The sequence below is a fragment of the Acomys russatus genome, chromosome 8, assembly GCF_903995435.1.
Source record: "Acomys russatus chromosome 8, mAcoRus1.1, whole genome shotgun sequence".
In the NCBI taxonomy this organism is placed as follows: Eukaryota; Metazoa; Chordata; class Mammalia; order Rodentia; family Muridae; genus Acomys; species Acomys russatus.
The window spans coordinates 22687194-22702223 of NC_067144.1; the positions used below are offsets into that span (position 1 = coordinate 22687194).

A 15030-nucleotide genomic window follows, 5' to 3' on the forward strand; every position below is an offset into this window, starting at 1 on the left:
CTTTATGAGGACGTTTAAGCACAGGCTACTAGATTATCTATTTAACTGAAAAAAAAAAAATCAACACCGAGTGTCATTTACGTTTGGGGTTATGACAAGGCAAAGCTAATGCTCCTGAGGTGCACTGACCACCTCACAACTTCATTCTCTTTCCCACCTATATTGTTTCTGTGCCCCGTTGAGACACGCAGGAGAGGGTAAAGGCCTGGACAGAGAAAATAAGAGCTGGTCCTTTTCCTGGCGGGTAAAAGGAGAATACACTAGAGAGGACACCAACATTGAAAATGTAAGCTTGTTATTTTATATGGAGGAGAAACCGGGAGAATGAGCAAAGCTGAGTCACCCCTAACTCATAAGGACAGATATCTTTGAATGATACTCTTGTGAGATGATTGGCATTATTTTAAAATATTTATTTTCTCCGTCTATTGAGTGTTTTTCCTTATGCTCTATATACACCACATGTGTGCTTGGTTCCTTCAGAGGTCAGACGAGGGCACTGGATCACAGATGCTTGTGAGCCACTCTGTGGGTGCTGGGAACAGAACCCCAAGTCCTCTGCAAGAGTACCAAGTGCTCTTAACCACCAAGCCTTCTCTTGAGCTCGCAGTGATTGGCATTTTAAATTTTTTCCTTTTCATAAAAAATGTAGCAATCCAATTTTCAAAAAGGCTTACCTATGTAACTTTCAATCTTTGTGCAAACATATTTCTATTTCAAAAAGCGTTTTCTACCTTTGCCTTGGTTCTGAGCATATGATTGTTTCTGGGTTGCTCTGGCAAGGCTGGTTCTGTGAGGTTCGAGGCCTCAGAATTCCAAATGGCCCCAGGAATTCTAATCTAGGCTGTTCAGAATCTGATGGCAGGGCCAGGCAGTTCCTGGGCAGGTAGGACCGCAAATTCAGAAGGCTCAGTGTGGATGTAGAAGCAGAAAATGACTTTGGGCTGTAAAAGGAAACAGAAACCAGAATGGGAGAGGAATGGTGGTAACGCAGCTCAGGTCAGTAAAATCATCTCAAATGCTATGAAGGTCTCTCCAACATAACCACAACGAAGAAACACAAGGTACAAGTCCATCTAAAGCAACAGCTGCCACAGCCAAGGCACTTCTCGTATCAAAAGTCGTCTAGGGAAACTTGGGCAATATAAGGGACCACTCAGAACATTGGACGATGACAAGCATGGCGGCAGGCCTATAATCTCAGGACTTGGGAGGTGGAGGCAGAAACATCAGGTGTTTAAGGTCATCCTGTTTTTAACTGAAATAGTATTATATCACTTCCACTCCTCCTTTGCCCCCCCCCCTCTCCAGCTCTAAAACCCCTCCCATGTCCTCTCCACTCTCAAGTTGAGAGTCTATTAATTACATATGAGTGGGTATGCATATCTATATTCATCTATCTATCTATGGAAATACAACCTGCTCAATCCGTTTTTGTTATTTGCATATGGTTTTAAGGGCTCTGCACTGGACAACCAATACGGGGTTGTCTACTTGGAGTACACCTTTAATGCCAGGACTAGTGACAACTAGGTTCTTTCAGATTAATTGGGTTTCAGAAGAGGCTAAAAGAGAAATGATCAGACTACGGACTGTTTGAAAAGTGCCGCCAAGAAAGACGTGTTGGGTCTGAGGGAAGCCACTCTGGGTTTTAGGTCCAACCCACCTGTCTGTCCTTGCAGAGTTCCTGGAGACGACAGCACAGGTGGCCTAGCCGCACCAGCTGTGAGTTCTGAGCGTTTTGCCAGTGACCGCCAGGCGTCGCCCTGGAGCCCCGGTTGCCCTGGAGACCGCTCGGCGAGCGGGCAGGAGGCGCGAAGCCCCTGGCTGAGGACTAGCAGGCGGGAGCTGGGGGGGAGTGGCTGCGGCGGCTGGTGGTGGCCGCGGCGGCGGGCGAGCCCGGGACGCCCGAGCCTGCCCCGAGCCTCGGCGGAGCGGCCTTGGCGCTCCGGTGTCCCGCTCGGTCCCCGCTGCACCCCGCCGCCCCGGAGCCCAGGCGGACGGCGGCTCCCGCGGCGGCCCCGGCATGACTCGGCGGCGCTCCGCTCTGGCGTCCTGGCTGCTCCTGTCGCTGCTCGGTGAGTAGCCCAGCTTGTCCTGGCGCGGCCCGGACCGAGTCCGCTCACCGAGCAGACCCGGTCCTGGGAACGGCTGCCCCGGGGCGCTGGCGGAGGCCCGCGTCGCGCAGGTGTCCCCGAGCTCAAGAACCTCTGCGCGGCTCCCCGCCGCCACTTCTCGGACGAACTCCGGCTGCGAATCGGGTTAGAAATAAGTGTTTACAATCGCTTGCGGTTACTAGATGGCTTTGGAAAACTTTGTAGCTTTACAACAACCTTTAAGGAGTTTGCGAGGTAAAAAATAATTAACTGATTAAAAATTACTTTTGCAGATTTTAAATTTGTCGTTTCATTATAATCTTTAAAGCATATTCGGGGTTAACACCTCACTTTGTTTTAAGGGAAATGCACTAGTGTGCTCGATTACATCCGAAAGCAAAGTTTATTTACACTTTTAGTTTCTTAAACCAGGGTTCTAAGTTGCCTCATAAAAATACATAGAAAGTGGCAATGTGAGGAAGAGATGGAAGCAGTAGTTTATTCAAATTTAATTTCTTCAGTTTTCCTTACATTTTGTTTCCCCTCAATAGCCTTGATACGTAGGCTCTGAATTTCGTTTTATACAATGCTGCCTTTGTGTGTGTACATTGTTTGATGGAATCAAGGTTTCTGTCTCAACTAACTAGTTGCTGAGGTTTACTGAATTTTGTCCAGAAAGCTTTTATTTATCAAGCTAGGTCAGTGAGGTAGGGTGCTGTGCTTAACTGAATTTCTCTCTAGATATCTCTGTAGGTTTCCAGTCAATTTTTTTATGGCCTTACTTGAATAAACAATGTCTAATCTTGAAGTAACCCAATTTTAGGCTGTTCACCTAGTAGAGGACAAAGAAAGCTAGTGTGGCGAGGCCACCTGCTCTGTGTGCCTTCTTTGTAGATGCCAGGGAAAGTGTGAGCATCGGAGTCATGACTTCCTGAAGTTCTGTAGGCTATTTTTAGTGACGACATGCAGATGATGGAGCCGCACACACCAATATGTACATTGATGCACTTGAGCTTCCAAACTGATTTTGTGATTTACCACTTTAAGCAGGCCTGTGCTTCTCTGCCCTTCTGTCAAAGGTGAAGCAAGTGAGTGCGCGGATGTTTCTTAGCAGTCCTCCAGCACGGCTGAGAAGCTGTAAATGTTGCTGTAAGGACGGCGCAAATGTTTTTGATAGAGAAATCTATTGTTAAACTTTGTTGGCCAATAGAGTTTGTGTATGGGTTGGTTTTGAATTTATTAGGCAGCACTTGGAAAGAGGTAATTTCTTTTCTGGACTCATCCATATGCAATCACCTGGTTTATGCCTCTGCTTTGAGTAGGACTAACCCTGCTCAACACTAGACTGCTTCTGAAGATCTCCAAGGGAGTTGCAGTCCTCGGGGTGATCTGTTCCATAGAGCCACTTCTCACTCTTAAAAAATGTGTTTCTCTGTTCAACAGATACTTTCATTGCTACCACTGGGTGGATGGGTGGGTGGGTGGGGGGCGGGGCTCAGGGAGATGGTGGTAAGATATAAAGCTTGCCTTTAGCCCTTTTGGGGGTCTTCTTTCTTAAAACACGCTATCAGCAGGCACAAATAGTTTACGGTGAGCAAAGTTTAAGTGATGAGCAGCATTTGCCAGTGGCACCAAGGACTATTTCATTTCACGTTGACGTTAACTTTTGGTCTGGATTTTGATTGCATAGAATTTAGACTATCTAACTTGAGAGTGGTTGGGCTTTCATGGCTTAGGGAGCTCTGAGAAAGAAAGAAATATATATAAATATATGAATGAAGGGGAAGTGTAGGGACATGCTCTACTGAGAGAGCAGGCTTCTGTGGAAGAGCAGAGATAGGGCAGAGTGGGAGGTGGAGATGGGGTGGCTTAGAACAGTTTAAACCCAGGTCTGTTTCCTTACAGGCTGAGGGAAGGACGATGTGTGTGCACGCACGCACACACACACACAGGGGGAGAGAGAGAGAGAGAGAGAGAGAGAGAGAGAGAGAGAGAGAGAGAGAGAGAGAAAGAAGGAGGAGGAGGAGGAGGAGGAGAGAGAGTGGGTCTGTGTTATTCTTTAGTGTCCAGGAGGATAGTGTGTCCACACTGAGGTCTTGAACCAGGGAGTGGCAGCATTGGCTTTGACTGAATTGTGCTGTATCCTTAGAACATCTACTGAAGTTTGTTCTATTCATAAGTGGGGAAAGTTGGATTTTGGATAAGTGACAGACAGCAGGGACAGAGGAGCAACACACCAGCAGTAGAAGAGTCTCTAAATGAGTGCCATGCTGCTGCTGCTGTTTTTGTTAAGTTTCTGTGAAGTGAGTTCATGGGGAATTTGGGTGGAAACATTTGCTTCTGTGCATTTCTGCCAATGGCTTAGAAGAGTTTAAAGGAGCCAGGTATGGTACCACTTGCCTTAATCCCAGCACCCAGAAGGCAGAGGCGGGTGAAGCTTACTGAGTTCAAGGCTAACCTGGTATAGATAGGAAGTTCCAGGCCAGCCTGGGCTACACAATATGAGACTCTATCTACAAATAAAAGACAAGTATCTGAAATACTTCTTTTATTTGTGATTCTTTGAAATAGCAGATTTTACAGACTTCGAGGAAGTGTGTAAAAAGAAAGTTTGTGTTAAAAAGAAAAAAGTCACAAAATCTTTTGAGTATTGGCATTTTGAGAAGCTGATTGTAAATTTCCATTTCTCAGATTTAAATTATTTTTTATTTTTATTTTTTTACTTTTTGGTTTTTCGAGACAAGGTTTCTCTGTGATAGCTTTGGCTGTCCTAGACTCACTTTGTAGACCAGGCTGGCCTCGAACTCAGAGTGATCCACCTGCCTCTGCCTCCCAAGTGCTGGGATTAAAGGCGTGTGCCACCACGCCCGGCTCTCAGATTTAAATTTATTAATGTAACTTTTAGTTTTTGAAGGCTTCGCTTTTTAGTCAAAATCTGTAGTTCGGACCTCTTGAAAGATGACAGATAGCATGCGACAATTTCAGAGAGCTTTCACTTATCCAGTGTACAGTCTTTGGGAAGCAGTTTAGCCACCAAGTCATCTGGAGTTTTTATAACGTTATGCTTAGAGCTGTTGTCAGACCCAAGGTGATGTGCAAGGCTGAAGATGCTTGTTCGGGCGTTTATTGCCCTGGTAACAGTAAGCGGCACATTTTCAAATGTGCTTTCTCACTTCTGTAGTGGAAATATCTATAACAAAAACCCTCACTTAAATCTTCATGCTTAAGCCAGGTGATTCACTGGCAAACGAGGTGATATGCTGGGCCACGAGAGTCTGTGTTGAGGTGAGGGGCTGCCTCAGGCTGGCAAGGGTTGGGGAATTGTTGCTTTCCCACTCAGACTATCTGCAAGTCTGCCGGCGGGGGGTGGGGTGGGGTGGTCCATGTGTGTATCTTGGTGCATTTGGGAGGCTGAGACAGGAAGATTACAAGTTTGAGGCCTTGTTGGGCTACGTAAAGAGTTGTATGGTCAAACCTGGCCTATATAACTGTTTCAACTTCATCATTCCACTAATCTCCTCTAGAATCAGTTACTTTTTTATTTAACTAATTTATTCAGATTACAACTCAACTGTTATCCCATCCCTTGTATCCTCCCATTCCTCCCTCCCTCCAGCTTTCACCCTACTCCCCTCCCCTAGGTCCATGATGGAGGGGGACCTCCTCCCCCCATCTGGTCATAGGACCAGTTTATTTAAAATAAGGGTTCTAGGTCCATTGCTACCCAGGCCAAGGATAACAGTTTATTTCGACTCCCTTAGCTTTTACGTATGTTTGACATTTTGAGGTGAGATTAGCTTTGTCTCTTGCCGTAAGCACAGTCATCAGAACTTTTGTCTCTTGCCGTAAACACAGTCATCGGAACTTTTGCCTTTGATGAGGACCGGCTGGCACCAACAGGTCTCTCAGCCTGCATGCCAAGAACAGCGCCCCTCCCCACCATCTGGAGGATGTCAAGTCTTCTCCTGGTCACACTTCTCTGAGCAACTAACTAGCTTAGGACAGGTTGTCAATTCCTGGGTGGGCCTCGGAAGCCCTCTGATTTGAATTGCACCCTAAGAGTGGTGCAATTAATTAATTTTCATACAGGTTAAGCATATGTTAAAACCAGGAAGTTTTCCTTTCTGAGTGACGTTTGGGTAATTGACATCCCCTGTGCAGGGTTTCCATGTGCCAGAGCGACTTAGAGCAGCTGTTTGTGTTCTATGGAGAAATGTGAAGTCGAAGGGAGCCGTGCATTTTCTGATTTGCAGAGGGCCCGTCCCCAACCTTCTGCCCCAGCGCACCAGGCCACAGACTGAGTAGGTGCTAAGTCACGTGCCTCCGCTTCACTCCTGTGTTACAGGAAGAAACGGATTGTAACAAACGTTAGGTTAGGATGAAACCAATACTGATTTGCCAGTGTGGACAGAGACCGCTAATTGATTAAGTCTTTCCCAAAAATAGACTGGTTTTGCTGCGCTAAACGTTTGGATCATAAGAGAAAGGCAAACTGATGTTATTGAAGGTGTGCTTCGGTGAGAAAAGCGAGGAAACTTAAATCCCGGAAGCACCGAGCTGTGGGAATATGTGTGCCAATATTTGTTTATTTATTTTGGTTTTTTGAGACAGGGTTTCTCTGTATAGCCTTGACTGTCCTGGACTTGCTTTGTAGACCAGGCTGGCCTTGAACTCACATCAATCCACCTGCCTCTGCCTCCTGAGGCTGGGATTAAAGGCGTGCGCCACCACACCCGGCACCAATATGTTTTAGAAGAGTTTTCAGAGAGTTGGGCTAATGCTGGTGGTTTTGGCTGGCAGTAGGCCAGGATTTAGGGTTAAAGTACGGTAGGTTTTTTGTGGAATAGGACTGTCTTCGTTAAGAGTCACCGGTGCACAGGGTGACAGCATGGACACAGCAATAGTTTAATGTTTTAAAAATCTGAAAACATAAAGGTCTGTTAGAAATCCCATCACTGGAAACAAAATGAGACCCTCGTTTGGAGGAGGCCGCCCCTGCCCCTGCCAAAGTCTCATGTTTCTTTCCACTTCTCTTTCCTCATCACCCGTTTTGGAGAATGTCGGGGTTTTCCGCTGGCAGCACCAAATTCTTCAAAAGTAACTAGTATAGTCATTCTTGGCTGCTTCCACTTATTTTGCTTAGTTAAAGCACTGATAAAAAAAATAACCATGGTGCATGCCTTTAATCCCAGCACTCTGGAGGCAGAGGCAGGTGGATCACTGTGAGTTCGAGGCTAGCCTGGTCTACAAAGCGAGTCTAGGACAGCCAAGGCTACCTGTCTCGAAACCCTGTCTCAAAAAACCAACCAACCAATCAACAACCAACCAAACAAACAAAACCTCAACATCATGCACCAACCAACCAGATGCAGAGCCATCTCAGCAGCTGGGCACTGGTGGGCGTACGAGGGAATACTGACATTAATACTGACTTTTTACGTGGGATATTTCCTCCTTGTTCTTCGAAGGTCACTCTGTGTGTGACCATTGTTTCCCTTTTTAGAAGAAATGTAGAGTCTTTGTTTTCATTCCCCATAGGAATTGGTGTGCTTCATGTCAGTCTAATATATAATTATATATATTATATTATATATAAATTATACTAAGATTTGGTATATTTTGTAGAGGAGGTGATGGAGATTTATTTTCATAGCTTCGTAATTATTCTGTGAATTGCTTAGAGATTAAGAAAAGTACTTATAGCTTTTTAAAAAATATTTTACTTATTTATTTTATGTATATAAGTGCCCTATCTACATGTACATCTGAAAGCCAGAAGAGGGCATTAGAGGGTATAGATGGTTGTAAGCCGCCATGTGGTTGCTGGGAATTGAACTCAGGACCTCTGGAAGAGCAGGCAGTGCTCTTAACCTCTGAGCCATCTCTCCAGCCTGTGCTTATAGCTTTTAAAAACTGGTTGATTCTTAGCTTACTTGTGATTTTTTTCTCCTCGATTTTTGAAGTATGTTTTCCCTGTGTAATTCTGAAGGTCTTGTTCTTTGCAGTAAAATAGCCCCAGGCTTCCGACAATTCCTTGTAACCTGAAGGAAGCTTCCTACTTCCATGCCTGGTACATCGTCAACCCTGTAGGCCTGCGTGTTAGAACAGTTTTATAGCCTGCCCTGCCCGCCCCCCCCCCCCCCGCGTGCAACCCCCCATCCCTCTCCAGCCCCTGCCTACCTTGCTTTCCCCGCCCCTCCCCCTTCATTGTATCTGAAACTCTGGAGATGGATTTTAGAAACAGGTGCGTGGATGGTAAATCAGAGGAAGGGGCTTTGTCCTTACCCCCTGGGCACTGTCAGTGTTTATTGCTCCTTCCTGTGTCTGTCCCCTTTGTTTATAGCTTATGCCAGCCGTGATTCACACTGCAACATCTTCTCCATCCGCAGGGTTGTTTATGCCCTCTCAAAAGCGCTAGAAGCTGTCCACTGCTCACTGCCCAATCCCCAACCACGCACTTGAGATGGCTTAACTATCAGCCAATAGCAAACGTCCATCACTGTGCTACCCTGCTCCTGTTCGGACCAGGAGCATCACTGTTAGGCAGCTCCCTCAGCCTGCCCAGGTCAAGCTTATCTGTCAGATCACAAACACGTGGGAAAAACAGAGGCTGCAGGATACTAGACGTCATGCCTGTGATGCCAGCATCTTCATACAGGGCTAGTGTCTTTGGCGTCCGTTGGTTAAACAATTTACAGTGCCGCCCATGGGTAAACACAGGTTGCTGAACAAGCTCTTTCTGGCCAAGACTTAAGAGAGCCTGTAGAACATGTGAAAATGCGTTTCCCAGTTGCAAAGATACTTCTGGCCTTAGAGATTATCAAGGGTTACCGGGTGCCTTGTTTATGTAGAGTGTGTTTATATTTACTGTGCTAGGAATTAAAAGCCAAGTCATTCAGAGACTCACCAAGAAATCTGTGAGACGGTAAGAGAAACAATGTAATTTCCTTTGAAGTAATCATTACCATGCAAACCAAATAACATGAGTATTTCTGTGTGACATTTCTGGAAATCTCTTTAAAGTCTGGCTTGCCAGCGTACACCTGCTTCTGCATCCTGCACACTATAAATTCATTGTCTTCCTTTTGTCAAAGTGTGTGAAGTTTGTTTGGCCCTGGCACAGGTAATATCGTAATGACATTTTCAAGTCATTTCGGATACTCTTAATATTATTCCAGAATGTGACATAATTCTGGATGCTTTCAATATTCTTCCAAAATGTGGTGTGTTTGTTAAAGATTGGGTGCACTGTGGAATTGGAATTGGACAACTTGTCACAAAGTGTTTCGTTGGTCTGTCTTGGCTTGGAGTAGCTCATTCACACATGCTTTTTTTTTTTTAAATTTAATATTACACCTCCAACTACTGGAAAATACTGATTCACTGGCTTAACTTGATGTATGTTACCATATAGAATGTTTTTTTTTTTTTTTTAAAAAGACAGTTATCACCTTTGCTACCAATTGCATCAGAGCAGTCTTCCAGAGTGTGTGGAGCCATTTGGTGCATGATGTCACATACAGATTTTGTAATATTTTAATACTTGCTCTGGTTTTATGTCACTGGCAGCAGACAACTTGAAAGGATAGTCTCACTCTGTCCAATAGTAGGGGGTCAAGCCTGGCACCCGATACATAGGAAACGCTTCAGTTTTAAGAAGATATCTGTCAGGTCTTGAGTCTCAATCACCATCCTTTTCTGTGTGTTGTTCCCAAATCTGCATGTTGAACTAAGGAAACGACTTGTTCTTAGAGTTCTGAGCGCACGTGGTTGTGGCGTGTTTTTCCTTGGGACAGCCACTTTCCTTGGTATGTAGTGTACGTGATTAATATCTCGCCTATTCTGTGGCACAGAATACTGTAAGAGATGAAGACCAGGAACTGGTAAAATTACAGTTTTATTTTTCAAGGATGTTGATGAAACTAGAGTTTTCTTTCTCCTACCATGAGTGCGAGGTGGGGAGGACGCCAGCGCCCGTCGGTACAGCTTAGTGCCAAGGCCTTGGTCCAAGTGATAAGGCACCAGCAATGTTAACCACCACAGCGTCCGCACGTCAGCACAGACGTCAGCACAGGGTGGGAGGGACAAAACACTTGACTGATACTAAGAATGTCTGTCTTCATCCCACACACTTTCTGAAAGGGTTTGAGGCTCATGGCTGTGCTTGGCGCACTAGTGTTGTGGCGATGGGATGTTAGATTCTCTTCTTTTGGAGACAGCATACAATTAATATGTACTATATAATATTTAATCTCAAGGGCAACATTGTCAGTGTAAAAACTTATTTAATATGTATATATATGTACACGCACACACGCGCACACACGCGGACACACGCGCGCACACACACACACATACATACACACACACAATGACTCAGTCCTGACTTCCACCCACTGGCTACTCTGGTTTTCTGTGCATAGGTCTAGACTTTTTTGTAAGCATGAAACAAACCCTCCTACATATCAGCTTCTTCTTAAAATGAGTCCATGACATAATGTCCTGTAAAGCTCAGCAAGTTAATGTTGGAGCCCTTTCCCACGGGATGCATTCGCCGCCCTCTCTTTGGTTACAGTACTAGCTCTTCATAGCACACAGAAGCCATGGTGTGTTGCCTCATGGTTGGACCGTTAGGGTGTCTCTAAGCTTTTGGTATCAGCAATAGCGAACGTCTTTGTAGATAACAGCCTGTACATCTGTGCCTGCATTTCTGTAGTCCAGCTTACCCAAAGGAGAAATACTTAGATATAGACAGCTAACATTTTGTTGGGAAGAGCATTGTGCATATCTCATGCACTTTTCCAGTCAGAGAGTTTAAACGGAGTTTAAAATTCATTTATTTCCCCTGTGGATGTTATGTCATGCCCAAACTTGAATTTATCTTGTGAGGGAGAGGGGCTTTTTTTCTTACGCTGAGGAAAACTGAATTAAACAAGACCTGACGCTAGTAGGCGGTCAAGCCTGGCACCCGATACTTAGCAAACACTTCAGGACAGCGGTAAAAGTTAATCAGCCTTACTCAGGTCAGGAGGGTGAGTTGTCTATGCAGAGTGCATTCTGGAGAGATGACCCGGCATGCCATTCTCCAAACGTGCATTCACCTGCGGGATGACGGAATTAGATTATGAAATCTATTCTTTTAGTTTCTAGCGGTAAGGTCATCTGAAGATATTATATGGCTGCTTTTAATGTAAAACTCCCACAAAAGTCTTTGCTCCCCATCCTCCATCTATAGTGAGATGTCCTGGTGAGTTCTAGGATGTTAAACCATCTTCATCTGTTGCGAAGGTTATAAAGAGCAGTTACGATGTAAGCAATATTTAAAGTTTTTACTTTGAGATAGATGTCTGCTCATCACCTTGTAGGATGTGCTTGCGCCCCCTTTCCCTCCCTCTTAGCTCGTTCTGTCACGTCCAAAGCAGGGCGTGACTAGGCGAGCATCTCTTTATCACAGTTGCTGCATCTGGTCCTTCCCTGGCTCCGGTGCTGCTGTTAGTGTTTGTTTAAGACAGGCAGATGGTTGGTGGGCGTGGTGGTGCATGCCTTCAATCCCAGCACTCGGGAGGCAGAGGCAGGCGGATCAATGTGAGTGGTCTACAAAGGGAGTCCTGGACAGCCAAGGCTACACAGAGAAACCCTGTCTTGAACCCTCTGCACCCCGCCAAAAGACAGGCAGGTGTCTGAGCTTTCCCCTGTAGACTACAGGACGCACAAACTTTTCACTGTTGCACCTACGTGGTGGCGCATGCCTTTAATCCTAGCACTCGGGAGGCAGAGGCAGGTGGATCGCTGTGAGTGCAAGGCCAGCCTGGTCTACAAAGGGAGTCCAGGACAGCCAAGGCTACACAGAGAAACCCTGTCTCAAAAACAAAAACAAAAAACAAACAAACAAAAAAACAACCAACCAACCAAACAAACAAAAAAACCCAAGAAGTCCAGGAGCTTTAAGAAAACTGCAAGCTACAGCCACCTACAGGACAATTGATTCTTAAACTGCAAGCTGTGAGGGGCGTGGTTAGTCCCCAGCTTAAAGCCAGTTGTGTTGCTGATGGCTTCATGCCATTGGTAGTGTTTTCCAGGCTGTTCTTTTGCATTTTCATGAAAGATGATGTTTGCATACAGAGCCAGATGGTCTCTAGGATGGGCAGAATCAGTCAGGCTGATAGCACCAAGAAACCTGTGCAACTCATAAGCCTGTTACCCAATACATTCTCACATCACGTTAGCGGAACCTTTCTGGCAGGTGGACAAGTTACTCCTGAATCTAGACCATACATGCCAAGATCACTTTAGAAACTTAAGCATGAGTCATTTTTCCTGAAAACACTCTGAACTGTCTTTTATTTGCAATTTCAGTGGCCTCAGAGCACGGCGTGTTGTAGTTGCCTGTTGGTCAATTCATATTGCTAGGTGCATTCTTAAGATGTGTGCTCCTTTGCATGGATCGCGTGTGTTTTTACCCCACACCCCCACGGTTGTATCAGAAAGTCAAATTGTCTCTGTCATTAAGGAGAAAATAGAATGTGAGCTCTAGACCAGTAGGGTCTCCTCGAGCCCTTTAATTCCATAATGTCCTTGATCTGGTGGAGCGGCTTGGTAAATCTCTTCACGATTTCCATGACCAAGCCATCTGCCTGCATTAAAATAATTCAAATCTGCTTACTCCTCACTGTCTAACAAATATTCTATAAACTGATGATGATGAAGTGCGTGAACACAAAAATAATTTGCACTCTTCAGCATTCCCTCCCGAGCTCTCCGCCCAGATCCTCTTCTGCAGCGGAAGTTGGCAGACCGCCTTTCTCCGACTGCAATGGAGGGTACTGGTGCCTTTCCCCAGCTCTTTTATTTCCCAACTGTGGCACATGGACTAATTCAGATTTCACATGTCTGGGCTTTGCAAACCATTTAGTTCTCATTCCATTTCAAACACGTCAAGAAAAAAAATCACATTTTATGTAGGACATTTGACATATGTGCTGTGTGTGTGTGTGTGTGTGTGTGTGTGTGTGTTTGTTTAAAAATCCCAGGTGGACTGCTTTTGTGCTTGGCCCAGTTTCCCACATTACCTAGAATGTAAGGACTGTTGCTGACTGTGGCTACATTATACACACTACATGCTGGCCTGTGTGAGATCCCATGGCCTGTTCATAAGCAAAGGCCATTTATTTCTTCTCATAGCCAATGACTGAAAACCAACGAATTCCTAAAATCTTTCTTCCCTGCAATCTTCTTGCTATTTTCAGTCAACCCTTCTCAAGTTATGTCGACATCCTTTTATGTTTATGACATTTTCAGTTTCCTGGCTGATAACTGTGCGTTACTGCCACCCATTCTTTACTCTCTCTGCCAGGTTGCAGGTGGCAGATGTGGCTCTCTTCACCTGCCCCTCAATAATAGTGGCAAACCCCAGAAGACTTACAGGACAATGTGGGAGGTACTGAGGCCCTTGTGCTCACAGATAAGCACCAGGACGGCTTGGAATGTTAAGCACACAGGCTTGTGCCTTCAAACAAGGAATACACCGACCTGTTACCCATCATCGTGCTGTCTGTGTGGCTAAGAGCACACCAGATCTCCCCCTGCTCCCCCATTCCCCTACCTCTCCCCCCACCCCCCGCCCTGACTCTATTGTGAGCTTGTCAGTCTATAGAACCTGTCTTGATGGAGGGTATCGCGTGTAGTTTATCTCTAGAAGCCTCCTTTATGGAATATGTCTTTACAGTTTCTACGTAGTCATGCCATGCTTTGTTGTGTACAGAGGATTGAGTTAATTGTCACCAGAAAGATTCCCCTCCCCCCCACCCCACCCGAATTGTACTCTGCTTTAAATGTTCCTAAAATAAAGTACTTGGGGTCAGACTCCCAAAGATGGAACCAGAACTGGCTACCGAGTTGTATTGGACCCAGCTACCTTCTTGCCTCTCATGATCTTTACTCTGCTGGTCGTAGTGGATCACAGAGACCCACAGGATAAGTTTTTTTTTCCTTGGGGGGGGGGCGCTGGCACACGGGAGTGCGTGTGCGCACGCGCACACACACACTCACACACACACACATGCACAGTGTGTTTCAGTGCTTGAATATCATTTGATGTCCTTTATGACTCTGCACTATTTCCTGTTAACACAGGTTGTCCCTCTAGCTTTGTCTCTATAGTGTACACATCTTTCTGTAATTCACCATTTAACAGACTAAAAGTTTAAACATAATAAACTTAATAGATTCACAGAAAGACCTGACAAAAATATAAGAACAGTATAAAAACTCCCAGGAAACTGATAATTGGAGGACACCTGTAAAAACATCACAGTTGACAATGAGGGGCGAGGCATAGGTGTGGGGCTCACTGCTTCTGTTGGTGCCATATTTCAGTCTAGCAATGTGAAGGCTTCATTCTTGGTGCAGACGTAAGTTTTCATCTCTTATCACTTCCAGCTCAGGGGACATCGCCTGTACTGCGCATCTCTTTTTGGTAATGCCCGTCTTCTCTCTGTATCTGAGAACCACTGCAGTGCACCTCTCTTTGGATTTGTGCTTTGCAGTAGAGTCTCACTATGTAGCCCAGGCTGGCCTTGCACATATGCAAGCTGCCTCTGTTTCCATCTCCCAAGTGCTGTGATGACAGGATTGCAGTGTCATGATGTCTGTCACCTTCTATTGGAAACCATTCTGAGAAGTATGTCTGCTCATTATGTGTGTCTCGTGCTCATGAAGGCCAGAGGAAGGAATCCGATTCCCTAGAACCAGAGTTACAGTTGTGAGCTGCATGTGGGTGGTGTGTAAATTGAACTCGATTCCTCTGAAAGAGCAGCCAGTGCTCTTAACTGCTGAGCTGACTCTCTAGCTGCATGCTTGGCCTTGGCACTGGGGTTCTGAACTCAAGTTTTTGTGCTTGGATCTCAAGCAATTTACTGAGTGAATCATTTCCCCC

General features: G+C 45.5%; 1 protein-coding gene across 2 annotated transcripts in view; it reads left to right on the top strand.

Annotated features, from left to right (window-relative positions):
- The first annotated feature begins 1959 nt into the window (after positions 1 to 1959).
- Positions 1960 to 15030, top strand: part of Igsf11 (immunoglobulin superfamily member 11) — a 120389-nt gene continuing 107318 nt past the window's right edge. The window contains exon 1 of one of the 2 annotated variants that reach the window (XM_051149919.1): positions 1960 to 2078. In XM_051149919.1, coding sequence (XP_051005876.1) covers positions 2027 to 2078 — 52 coding nt within the window. In that variant the 5' untranslated portion in view covers positions 1960 to 2026. Of the gene's footprint in view, positions 2079 to 2167; positions 2352 to 15030 lie in introns of those variants that run through there. The other variant, XM_051149920.1, reaches the window with a different exon arrangement.